General features: G+C 41.3%; 1 protein-coding gene across 1 annotated transcript in view; it reads right to left on the minus strand.

The window, feature by feature from the left end:
• Nucleotides 1-9,147, minus strand: part of LOC133484153 (neurexophilin-2) — a 53,176-nt gene extending 44,029 nt beyond the window's left edge. The window contains exon 1 of the mRNA XM_061786314.1: nucleotides 8,727-9,147. Coding sequence (XP_061642298.1) covers nucleotides 8,727-8,780 — 54 coding nt within the window. The 5' untranslated portion in view covers nucleotides 8,781-9,147. The remainder of the gene's footprint in view (nucleotides 1-8,726) is intronic.
• Between the last annotated feature and the right edge of the window lie 4,208 nt (nucleotides 9,148-13,355).

A 13,355-nucleotide genomic window follows, 5' to 3' on the forward strand; every position in this document is an offset into this window, starting at 1 on the left:
GTGCCCGGAGAAAAACCACGCAGGCACGGGGAGAACATACAAACTCCACACAGGCACGGCCGAGGATTGAACCCCGCTCCTCAGAGCTGTGAGGCTGACGCTCTAACCAGTCGTCCACCGTGCCGCTCCTTTCCAATATAAAAAGTCCAAAAGAAATAAACTTCCGCCAACCTTATTTGCTTTTGTATGAAATCCAACCAACTGGAAATCACAAGCAAGTCAATCCACAGCAAAACAAGACGACTCAGACAGCTGGAGGCGTGTCTGAAACTTAACAGGAAAAAAAATAGAGCTTCTTTTTTTTACCCACGCTTTCTCTTGACAAAATCCTGTTTATTCTTTGGCTGAGTACCTTGTGCTATTTACACAGCTTTTACAGCAAAGCATAAATAAATTTAACGGGGGGAGTAGATGGATGAGTGGATAATAACAGGATTAAAAATGTAAAGCACAGCATGACTGATCAACATCAGTGAGGTACACAAAACAAATGGATGTAAAGACCTAAATCTGGGATAAAGTAGTTTCATTCACTGAATTAATAGGCTGGTACTTGTTTTTTTTTTTAAACAAAGTAATGGCTACAAATCAGCTTCTCAGTACGGCAGTAATATTAGTCATATTTCGCAGAAGACAAAGAATACACTGTTTGTCTTTAGATATCCGTTGGTTAAAGGGGAACAACACCGCCACATGGATGCTAATTGTTGAAAAACAATCACTTCAAAAAGAATGATCACTTCAAAATAGGAATGCTGATACCAGTACTGGGTATCGTTATCGGTGTCATTTTACTAGTATCGATACTGTACAGATATCAGTACTCTTAAAAATTCTAAGATACTGTACGTACTGATATCACATCACCATGTAGGCGCCTTTTCAGCCGTGTGTGTGTGTGGAGATACTTTAAGGACACAGATGACAACACTTCGACGACAGCAAATGATGCTTTGCAAAATGGATGACGAACTTGTCTTTTGTATTTGACTATGTAAAGTGCTCATAACAGCTTTCGTTCATTGTTATGAGCCGATACTGTGATCTTTGTCGCCCTTAAAGTGCCGTTTGCAGAGCAAAACACACTTTTCGAACTAATTTGCAGTTGTTCATGTGTTGTGCAGACAAAACTGTGTTTCTCCATGCGTCTCTTTGTCAATTTTGCTGTATTTTGTTATTTTCCCACCCGTTTGTCATGTAGTTAACGCACAATTGCCATAAAAGTAAAATCGACAAGAAGGAAGTCGAGATTCAAACTTTTCTCAACTATGAGTGAGGCAGACGTGAAAACCACTGAAAGCGTATCAGACATATTTTGGACACCATGTTTTTAATTAAACACGTATTTTCATTAAATAACCATCCATCACATTTCTGGCGACGAGGGCTGATGACCTGACAGAAGCTATCTGTATTGCGGCATTATATGTGATGAGAATAAACGGTATGTCATCTTCCCTTGTTAATTAAAGTGCAGTCTCCTTAAGGCTGATGGGAGCAAAAGCTTGAGGTAAAATTGTTTATGTTAAAAAGCAATGGCTTTGTTGCTTAATGTGAAACAATGTGAAACAAAACCATGTGGGGAAACCATTCAAATAAACCATTAAAATGCTGTTTCCCCCCCCCCCCCCCCCCTCTCTCTTTTAAGCTTAAGGAAGGGCTTTTGATGTGTGGGCACAATTTGGTCCAATCGCGGCGGTAAATGTGATTGCTTCCGTCGTCATGATTCCGCAGATTACATATCAAATCTCTGGGCCGAATGGGCATATACTGTCATTTACACAGATTACAGAGTGCTGGTGGAAAGTGGGCCATTAGACAGCATCCATGGATGGACAGAAAGACCCCCAATGGGAGAGGGGGAGTGCGGGTGGGGGGTAACGAGGAAAAAAAATAAATAAAATACAACCACCTGCTTTAATCTCCGATGAGAAAACATTTTGTGTGTGAAAAACCCAAACCGTGTTGAAGGACATTTTTTAACACCAGTTTGTGACACCGTACTACAAAGCTCAATCCGACGCAGACACAACGGATATCAAAAGTCTACACACCTCTCTTCAAATACCAGGTTTTTGTGATACTTAAATGTGAGACCAAGATAAATCGTTTCAAAAGTTTTTTCCACCATTATTGTAACCTATACAACTCAATTAAATTAAGATATATATATTTTTTTTCTCTAATAACTGGAGATGTGGCTGTGTTTTGAATTAACCAATCACACTCAAACGCTTGTTAAATGGGGGTGAACAGATACAGTGGGTACGGAAAGTATTCAGACCCCAGATTTATTAAAAAAAGAAAAACTGAAACATCACATAGCCATAAGTATTTAGACCCTTTGCTGTGACTCATATTTAACTCAGGTGCTGTCCATGTCTTCTGATCATCCTTGAGACGGTTCTACACCTTCATTGGAGTCCGGCTGTGTTTGATTATACTGATTGGCCTCGGTTAGGAAAGCCACACACCTGTCTATATAAGACCAAATGACAATCATGAGGTCAAAGGAACTGCCTGAAGAGCTCAGAGACAGAATTGTGGCAAGGCACAGATCTGGCCAAGGTTCCAAAAATATTTCTGCTGCACTTAAGGTTCCTAAGAGCACAATGGCCTCCATAATCCTGACAACTCCATGGCTGTTCTTGAACGGCCCACCCACAGCCCTGACTTAAACCCAATTGAGCATCTCTGGAGAGACGTGAAAATGGCTGTCCACCAACATTCACCATCCAAGCTGACAGAACTGGAGAGGATCTGCAAGGAGGAATCGCAGAGGATCCCCAAATCCAGGTGTGAAAAACAGGTGTGTTGCATCATTCCCAAAAAGACTCATGGCTGTATTAGCTCAAAAGGGTGCTTCTACTAAATACTGAGCGAGCAAAGGGTCTGAATACTTATGGCTGTGAGATATTTCAGTCTCTCTTTTTTAATAATTTTGCAAAGATATCAACAATTCAGTTTTTTTCTGTCAATATGGGGTGCTGTGTGTACATTAATGAGAGAAAAAATGAACTTAAATGATGGCTGCAATATAAAAAGAGTGAAAAGTTGAAGGGGGTCTGAATACTTTCCGTACCCACTGTATTTGTCGTCATTTAAAGTGCCTCTGATTAATCCCAAATAAAATTCAACTCTTCGAGTAGTCCTTTCCTGACGTTTTTTTTGTTTTGTTTTGCTTTTCGGCAAAAATCAGACATTTTCTTGCGAACACTGAGTGGTATTTGGAACTGTTCATAATTCCCTCCACCTTGACTATAAGGTCCCAGTTCCAGCTACAGAAAAACAACCCCAAAGCATAATGCTGCCACCACCATGCTTCACTGTAGGTATGGTGTTCTTTTGGTTGTTAGGTTTGCACCGAACATACTTTTGGTGTCATTGGAACATGTCACATTTTCCACATGCGTTTAGGAGATTGTGTGGGCTTGAAAGTGTTTTTCTTTTGAAGACAAGGCTTGTGTCTTTCCACCTAACCCCATAACCCAGTCAGGAAATTGTTGTCACGTGCATTAAACAGTGAGCACATGCCAGAGATTCCTGCAGCTTCTTTAATGTTGCTGTCTCGCCTCACCAGTTTTCTTCTCGCCTTTTCATCAGTTTTGGGAGGAAGTCCAGTTCCCGGTAATGTCACTGTTGTCCCAGATTTTCTCCACTTGATGATGACTGTCTCCACTGTGTTCCACAGTATTGGGAACTCTTTTGTACCCTTCTCCTGCCTGATACCTTTTTAAACAATGAGATCCCTCTGATGCTGTGGCAGCTCTCTGCTGACCCTAAGGCTTGTGCTGCAAGAGGTGTCCACAAAAATATCAGGAAAAGCCTACTAGAACAGGTGGACTTTATTTGGGGTTAATCAGAGCCACTTCAAATGGTGGCAGGTGTGTGCTAACTCCTATATAACATGAGTTTGAATGGAATTGGTTAATGCTGAACACAGCCACATCCACGGTTAGAAGGGAGTGTGCATACTTTTGCAACCACATTATCTCATTTGTTTACTTCCCCTCTCTAAAAGTTGTTCCAATTGAGTTGCTCAGGTTATAGGTCACATTCATGATGGAAAATTGTTATATTTTCATATCACAACAGGAGCGCCTGACATTTAAACAGGGGTGTGGAGACTTTCTATATCCACTGTATATACACAATGAAATTAAAGTCACTCCCTAGTTGTAATATGCCTGTGGGTTTATATACACTTGCTAGATGTTTTATAAGGAAGAGGAGGAGGTGGGAGGGACGCTAGGGGGATAAGAGGATTTTGTCAGGTTGAGATGGCGGCTAATGCTATTGTTCGTACCGGGACTGCCGAAACGGCAAAGAAGCTTTTCAAACTTGCTGCTTTGCATAGAGCTGTTAGCGTAGATACGCTTTCAAAAAGCACAAGGTGGAAAAAAGTGTAGGATGCTTGAAATTCAAACTTCTTAACAAACTGGCCCGAATGTGGAAAAAGCCAAAATATACTGCATCTGGTTACATAAGACTTGCTAATAGATGACATCCTTTTATAGCAGATACAGTCCAAAGGTGCCTCTGAGTTCATACAAATGACAGCATTGACTGTTTTGGTTGAGCTCAGTACTTGACAAAATGTAAGAGATTAGCAGACTTCTGCCAAGCGTGGACTGCTCACAAAATGAAGTTTTTGCAAGCAGCAATGTGCGCTCCGAAAAGAGCGATGTAGTAAATGGTTAACGAGGGAACAATCCATGTGGCGTCGAATCTCGTCAATAAAACAACATGTGACGATTGAAAAAAACAGGAAAGTCGCTCTGACAAAGCAAAACATATATTGTAGATCGTGCAAGCAATGATAAATTACGAAAAATAAAAGTAGCGAGCTGAACGTAGCGCAATGTAAACGAAGTAGAAGTAGTGTTAATAATGGAGTAAATTTAGCATGCTTCTACCCACCATAGGACTGGAACATACCATTTTCAATAATGAGGCGTGGTGAAATGCTTCTATTGTGATTTAGAGAAAATAAAATGTTCTTTATTAGATGTGTTTGTGTTTCTTTGGACACATTATGACAAGTTCCTGCAATCACCACGAGGCAGGAAATACTAATGGCTAGTTAACGACTGGCGCAATGTGAAAATCAGGTTTTTCCAAACACATTGACATCAAGTAGCCGTAACACAAGTGTCGTGTTTTTGTCATCTTCTGCCAGGCCACTTTCTGGTTCAAGGGGAATGATGTAACACGTACGGGAGGGACTGGACTCTACCATTTGTATTACGAAGCGTGGGGGGGGGGGCAATGACAAAAGCGAAGAAATTAATTTACAGAACACAGGAAAAATAGTGACGATTTTATCGTGTTCGTAGGTTCTTTCTGGTTCACAGAGAATGACGTAATATGCTAAAATTATAAAGACAGGACTCTACCACTCGCAGCCTGGGATGGGGGGAGCCATTCCATTTTATCCATCCATCCATCCATCCATTTTCTTTACCGCTTATCCTCATTGGGAGCCTATCCCAGCTATAATCGGGCGACAGCCAATCGCAGGGCACATAGAAACAAACAACCATTTGCACTCACATTCATCCAATCCACCTAACACACATGTTTTTGGGATGTGGGAGGAAACCGGTGTGCCCGGAGAAAACCCACCCAGACACGGGTAGAACATGCAAACTCCACACAGGCGGGGCCGGGATTTGAACCAACACATTTGAAAGAGAACCGAAATCATGGCTGATGCTCATATTGCTCCCGTCCCTCTTTCAACTTTTCACTTCTTAATCCTTGCATAAAAAGTAGAGCACCTCCAAGGATAGAACTTCCTTACTGTCATATTGTCGACAATAATCAAAACTCACTGGCGCCCACGGCCAATCTACCTTGGCACCATGAAATTTGGTAGTCCTGTCTATCATGAGGAGACCCACAAAAAGTCTCAAGAATCCATGCCTGAAAAGACATAGCAAGTCTGCCATCTTGGTTCTAAACAACAATTATAGGGTCAGTGTGACCATTTTCTTACAAGGTAAACTTGTCCTACAGATTTTTTTCTGATTGCTACCAAATTTTAGCAACTAGACGGATGGATGACACAAAATGGCGAAAAATCTGAGTTGTGGTCATTGGATGTGGATGTAGAATGTTGGGACATTTTGGCGAGGCAGTTACCAAGCACCCTTGAATGTTTTGAAAATTCAGCCCCTGAAGCCAGTTTCTCTCATGTCCATCATGAGTAGACTCACACACAAAGAAGCCATGTTATAAACCAAACGAGGTCTGCCATTTTGTGGCGAAGCGTCCGTTTTCAAATCATTTTGGCCATTTCTTCAAAGACAAATTTGTCCTAGATTTGAACTACACACCCAAGACAGACCGCTGATGCTAAATCACAATTTCTTTTGTTTTCGCCATTACATGTGGCGGTGAAGTTCAACGATTCACCTCGTCAAGTAACTCCGCTCCTCAAGAATGTGATGAAGGTTATGCCCTAAAGAGATTCATCGGTGCCATTCCAAATGTATCGATGCGATAACCCTGAATTAGCCAACATACTAAAAAAAACCAAATAAAATGAAAACAAAAACAATCCAATGCAAATCCAGTAACAATGCGGCTGTCTCGGCTGTGGACAACTCTCAACTTGAACCGCTGAGCTCACACTGAACATCTTCAGTGTTGCTCTCTTCTCTTAACGAACACAGTCGTCAATACTTGTAAGTGCTTTGAATTCTTCAGAGTCAAAAATCGGATTATCCGTAATGGAAGAGCGGGAGAAGGATGTAACCGAGGGGGAAAGATCTCTTTTCAGCACATATGATACATTTCCAGCACATATACACACTACTCTAAGTCTACATTCTAACTATAGCTAAAAAAAAAAAAAAAAAAAAAAAAAAAAAGCCCATTGATGATATGAGTGCGCACACACACACACACACACACACACATTTAACCTCACGTAATCAGCAGTCGAGCCAAACTAAACTCCACTTGAGCAGCGGCGATGCGGAGATAATAAAACAAGCCAGCGGCGTGTTCAACTTCAGAAAGAGGGGGAAAAAAAAAAAAATGAAAGGAAGTTGCTGCCAGCACAAATAGATAAATAGATAAGAGGTTGTGCGCAATGCTATACACGACACAACTCTACACTGGGGGTGCCCACACAGCACAGTACAGACATGAAACATATATGGGTGTTGATTTGATTTCGGGCACTTTTGATGCCATGTGACGGTAATGACATTTCAAAGTTTTTAGCTCACTGTGCTATGCTGGTAGCGTTAGCTTACATTTTTTTCTTTTAGCTAGCTAGCCCTGTACAACATTTTTCTATGTTTATCAAGTTTTTACAGGAAACTCCTTAAACGTAACACTACCAAGTGGTTTGGTAATGAAATAGTTTGTGACTTAAGGGTACAAATGAGGAGAAAAGTTATCAAAATGTCTGACCTCTCTCTGCCCGAGCATGTGCTTGAGTGACAAGACAAAATGACGCAGGGAATTAAAGAATCCGATTTTGAAAAAACTTTATTCATCTGAAAATGGTCAATGTGGCGGTAATGACAGCAACTTGAAGGGAGAGACATATTTTAGTAAAAATGAATTTGAAATGTTTCGCACATATGATGAGAAATCATTAATTCTATTATATTTCAAGGAATTTATGGTAAAAGTTACACCATTTTAGCATTTTTTAGTAGAACGATAGCGCTTCATATATCCAATCATAAAAACGCTCAAAAAATGTAAAAATATCCTAATATTAACATGACATTTTAGACAACACCTATAATTAGGCACGCCCCCTGCTAGGTATTGAAGAAAAATCAATTTAAATACATTTTTGCTTTAAATTTTACATCAAGGACACAAAAAGGCCCGTAATCAAATAAACACCCATATATGTTTAGGAAAATTCCCAAATAATTAACTTTGTTATTCTAATACAACATATACTGCCAGAACACTGCAGGTGCACAAAATTAAAGGCTAAAAGGAAATAAAAAATTTTTTTAAAAAAGTGGTTGCAATGATGCCAAAACATTTTTAAAAATGGTCCAAAGCTGATATTTTGTTATTTTAAACACACACTATATAGGGGGAAACTTGGCAGATTGTGTTATTTCTTATGCAATACATTTTTAAAGATGTCAAAATTGCTTTGATTCAGAGCAAGATTATTAAACATTGCTTACTGCATTGTACAATGACATACGTAAAAAAACAACAACAACTACGCAACCACTGCAAAATTGTCAGTTCATGCCAACAAACCTTCATTGAGATGTTAGGAAAATGAAGCGTTTGTCATTTTCGGTGAGCGCCAATATGAAGACCCAAAGTCCATCCTATTTTGAAGTTTGATTTTTCTTTTTGTTTGTTTGATCTTGCAGAGCAGGTCTCATGATTGATTTGCACAGCTGACGTGATTTTAGTGCGCTGACTGGATGACCAACTCCAAACAATTGTTGTAATGATGTGTGTATGTATATATATATATATATATAAACACACACAAACTTGTATTCAACAGAGTTTGGGGCTATTTTAAACATCCAAAATAGGAAAAGTATATTGCAAATTACATTTTCAAAATGTTGGTGACATTGTAGCTTAATATGAAACGCAAAGTATGCGATAGGCCAAACCGCATTTCAATAAATAACGGTGTTGTTTTGTTTCTTTTCTTTTCTTTTCTTCGCGCTTTGACGCACGACCGACATGCGCAATTGGCCTCTTTCAAAGCTCACCTTACGCAGGATCCACTGGCAGAGGACGAGCGCAGTCCATCCGAGCACCTGCATGTCACTTTCCGTTCACAAACGCAACTCAACGCCACCTTGGTTGCGCATACAAGAAGCGCAAAAGAAGAAGAAGAGGAGGAGGAGGAGGAGGAGGAGGAGGAGGAGGAGGAGGAGGAGGAGGGCTGGGGGGAAAAAAGGTGCACGGCGGCGGACTCAATTCCGATCGCGACGGCCAGCCGGGGTGACAAGTTCGCTCAAAGTTGTTGGCGCTCCTCGGCGCGCGATACTGGACGACAACTTGGGTGAGTCGCCGCTCCTCTCCGCCTCATGCGCAACATCCGCGCCGACTGCCTGCGCTCATCGCCGGACGCCGTGCGCCAAGGTTTGCGCGCGGAGGTCCGCTGTTTCTTGGTGTTTTTGAACGCGAGTGCGCGCTTCTCGGGGGAGGGGGAGGGGGGCGGGTGGTTGTGGGGGGGGTTTAAGGGTTGTGAGTGGCTGTTGGAAGGAGGAGAAGAGATACTGTACATCACCTCTTAGGCTCCCTCCTCCATTTCTCTCCTCCCACCTCTTCCTCCTCCTCTACCTGCGCGCGTCACAACCAAAAGGACCACTGCCTTATATGGACAATCAAGAATTCTGATTATTAATAGCAGCAGAAAGGGAAGCTAAGCTTAGCAATTAAGGCTCTTATCATTTCATAGTACAGTGGAACCCCACATACTCGCGGTTCGGCACCCGCGGATGCACCTATGCAGAATTGTTTTTCCAACGCTTTTTATCTATTTTTATTTTTTTTTAATTCTCTCTCTCTTTTTTGGAGGGCTGGGAGGAACAAAGACTGAAAATGCTTATTTGATCCCCGCTAATTCAAGATTTTCTTCGTTTTAAATTTTTGTTGTTGTTTTAATTCCAATACAATTATAATAGGCGTCCATTATCCACTGATTTTTGCTATTGGTGGTCCAGCCCGGTCCTATCCCGTGTGAAAGGGCCATTGTACTTATACTGTATACGCTCGAGCAGTGGTTCTCAAACTTTTTACACCAAGTAACACCGAAAAAAATGACTTCAAGTTCCACCAAAAACCATGAATTTATTGGAAGTACAACATTAAACATTAACACTGCACTTAAATCAAAATGTATTAAGTTCAATAAAATTGTACCTTCATAAAAATGTTAAAACAAAACGTTCTTAAAGATTTAAAGCAAATGTATGACACTAAAAAGAAAATAGCTACAACTGAAGTGTACTGAGGCATGTGATTCTTTCGTGTACCACGAGAGGGAGCCCGTGAACCATTAGGGGTATTGGTACCACACTTTGAAAATCACTACACTAAAGTGGTAGTACATGTGGCATTTCGAGGCATTTTGGGTTAGATCTTAAACAAAATCTATAGGTTTCTCCCACATAAAACCAAGACCACACGCAATTTTTCTGAAAAGAAAAAAATACAATTGGTATAGACTTGATCAGGTAAAAAAATAAGCATCTAGCGTCGGATTCAATACAAAATCAATAGGTTTCTTCTGCACACAACAACGGAATAAACAAAAAACAGTTTCTGTCAAATGGTACATTTGGTAGAGGCTTGAGCAGGCACAAAAGGATGGATATGACACATACACACACAAACGTAATAACGAAACTCACCAAAAACGTTTTAAGTTAAGGGAAAATGCATTTAAAAGTTACAATCGGTAGTGCCCTGACAAAAAAAAAGGTCGGGACTGAAAACAGCCACTTGAAGCATCTCGGATCAGATCTCGTTCAAAATCAGTCCCTTACTGACACGCATGACGATCGAACAGACAAAAAAGAAATGTGTCCAGTGTTACAATGGGCCCTTTAGGGCCACCGTACGTTCCCTTGTGTACTTCCATGCGGAAGGGAGTCAAAAGCAATCAGCATGTACAGTAGAGGATGACACAGGAGTGGATTTTGACTCCCGCTCCGTCCAACTCCCAGAGATTGATCCGACTCCGTGTGTGTGTGTGTGTGTGTGTGCGCGCGCATACAGTGTGTGACACAGTACTGCCTCCCTGTGAGCCGAACTGTCACTGCATACATTTCAATGAGGACACATGCTGATAATTACTCACTGCTTACGCACTGTGTCTGTATTCACGTTATATATACCATAAAAATGTACAGAGACTAATTGTCCTATGCATGAGGATTGATTACAAACACACTGGTGCACTACTACTAAAAAGTTTGCACTAGTCTGTGTCAAGGAAGCATTATGAAGTGATACGTTTCAACTGAAAGTCGAACATTTTCTACGTTGGGAGGAGCTAAGTTTAGCCTGGGTTGTTAGTGGACGTTTCGGCCCCATGTGCATGCACACTTCCGGTCAAATCATCTCTAAGCCATTTATTTTAAGGGTAATGTGTAACTATGAATTTCAAACGATATACTGTATAATCCTTGTTGTGGCTATCCTTGAGCTCAGTGAACAGGCCAGATGTTTTCAGACGGGTGCTTCACTTTAGTTGCAGATTAGTCACAATTTAAATCAATTGAACACAACATCAGTTTCAAAATCAGGATGCATTTGCATTTGATGCATAAAAGAAAATGACCTCTTTCCGCTGGCAAAGAGCGCTATGCTAACATTCAAGACATTAGCTGTGTGGCTTCTTTCTGGTTTTTTTGGTCTGTCATGAAAATTGGCTTGAGATTAAGGATTTATGTCCCTGCTTTGTGTCCTGAAACTCCTTTTTTTCCAAAGTCTCAGCGAGAACTACTTTCTCCTTGGTCCACGTGTCTGGCTGCTTGAAAAGCATCCATTTTTTTCCCCCATCTCCTGTCGAGCACGAAAGTGTCGCTCAAACGCAGCGGGACTCCAAGAATGTAAACAGGGCTGCCCTCTCTGTGATTTGCGGGTCCACAGCAGCGGGCTCTGTCCTCCACTCTCCACATCTACATAGACAGATACACATTGCGGCGCGGCTTTGGCTGGTGCGAGTGCAATTTCGTGATCCACATTGGAAGTGGCAGGTGAATTTCGCTCAGCTGCTCCCCGTCCGTGTTCCATTTAGCGGCGACGCCGGTGACGCCGGGAGACGCAAATGAATGAACAAGAAGCTCTGCATCTACCCTCACAAATATCATCCTGCCGCCATTATTTCCCACCCCCCACTCACACTGTGGAACAGAGGTGGCAAAAGTACTTACACTCAGTACTTAAGTAGAAGTACAGATATTTACATTATGTAAAAAAAAAAAAAAAAAAGAGAAATACTGGTGAACGAAGAAGTTGTAATTCAACTCCTTCAGTAAAAGAAAAAAAGGATAGACTTGGAAATGTTTGACATTTAAAAAATCTCGCTGGACAGCCACAGCAATCAAAGCCTGTCACCTTTGCCCATCCCTTCCCACCATCTTATCTCACATCCACCCCGTTTTGTCCAAGGTGTCCTGAAATGTGATTGCAGTGGCCGCCGGGAACATCGTGTGACCGTACTATAAAGCAAACAGTACCCTCTCCCAGACCGAGTCGGAAGTCAGGTCACTTGTATCTCAACTCACCACTGTAATTAGTGTTTGACTGTATTTTTTAAATTGTATTTTTTGTATTTATTTATTTATTTTTCTTTGTGGAAATATTCACTGTTTTGCACTTTGTTTTTCATAATAAACTACAGTTGTGCTATATTTTGATTACGCCATCAGTTTATGAGGTTAAAAAGAAAGCTGCAACAACAGTAGCTTAACGCAAACAAGAAGCCGAATTATCCCAAAATGATTCCTGGGAATAACACAACCCAAAGCAGATCCACGCATGCCGGGATATCTTATTGGGAGGTTGCAGATATAAGGCACAGAGGTCAGGTGACAGTAATGGAGCCCTTTTGTGTGTGGAAATAGTCATTTCACAACGTCCGTATGAAACCTGTCGGTGTTGTTTTCCCTTCTTCTGCAGGGGGCTTCAGAATGGAGAGTGACGGAGTGAGCGGATGAGTGTCTCCGGTATGCGGCATTGTCATTCAAATGTGTTGTTGCAGGACAAGGGAAAGGGAGAAGAGCGCTAATGGGGGCCACGGGGAGAAGTGGAATAATTGGATGGGATGACGTGCGTCAGGACGAGATGTAACGTGCACATGGATGGATTTGTGTGTGACGGTCTCAGCGCATGGACGGGTGCACAGGAGGTGGTGCTGTGACGAGGAGAGTGTGGGAATTGTCATGGATCATGTTGCAGTGCTATTAAATGGGAATACGAGAATACAACGCCCAAAAAAACAGGACATGTTTGTGTATTAGTGCTACATAATGTAAATACATTCTGATACACACTTAAAGTCCTTGTAAACTGAAAATAATATGAATCATAATACAATAAATAATCATATTTTGTAAATTTGACACACTACAGAGATGAGAGTTGACAACCCTGCCAAATTTGAATGATTTAAAAAAATTGCCAAGAACAGTATTTGAGAAGAGGCTTTCAAAACAATGAAAAAGCGAGCTATTGCCAACACTCGAACGGCGAATGCTCTAAAACTACGCCCCACTCAACTGTCAATCAAATACCACTACTTTGACCTGGAAAAATGGATGCTACTTCATCGAGCATCTCTCTCATGCCACACATAATTAAATGTTTGAGCCATGAAAATAGAT

Source organism: Phyllopteryx taeniolatus, chromosome 9 (genome assembly GCF_024500385.1).
Source record: "Phyllopteryx taeniolatus isolate TA_2022b chromosome 9, UOR_Ptae_1.2, whole genome shotgun sequence".
Lineage (NCBI taxonomy): Eukaryota > Metazoa > Chordata > Actinopteri > Syngnathiformes > Syngnathidae > Phyllopteryx > Phyllopteryx taeniolatus.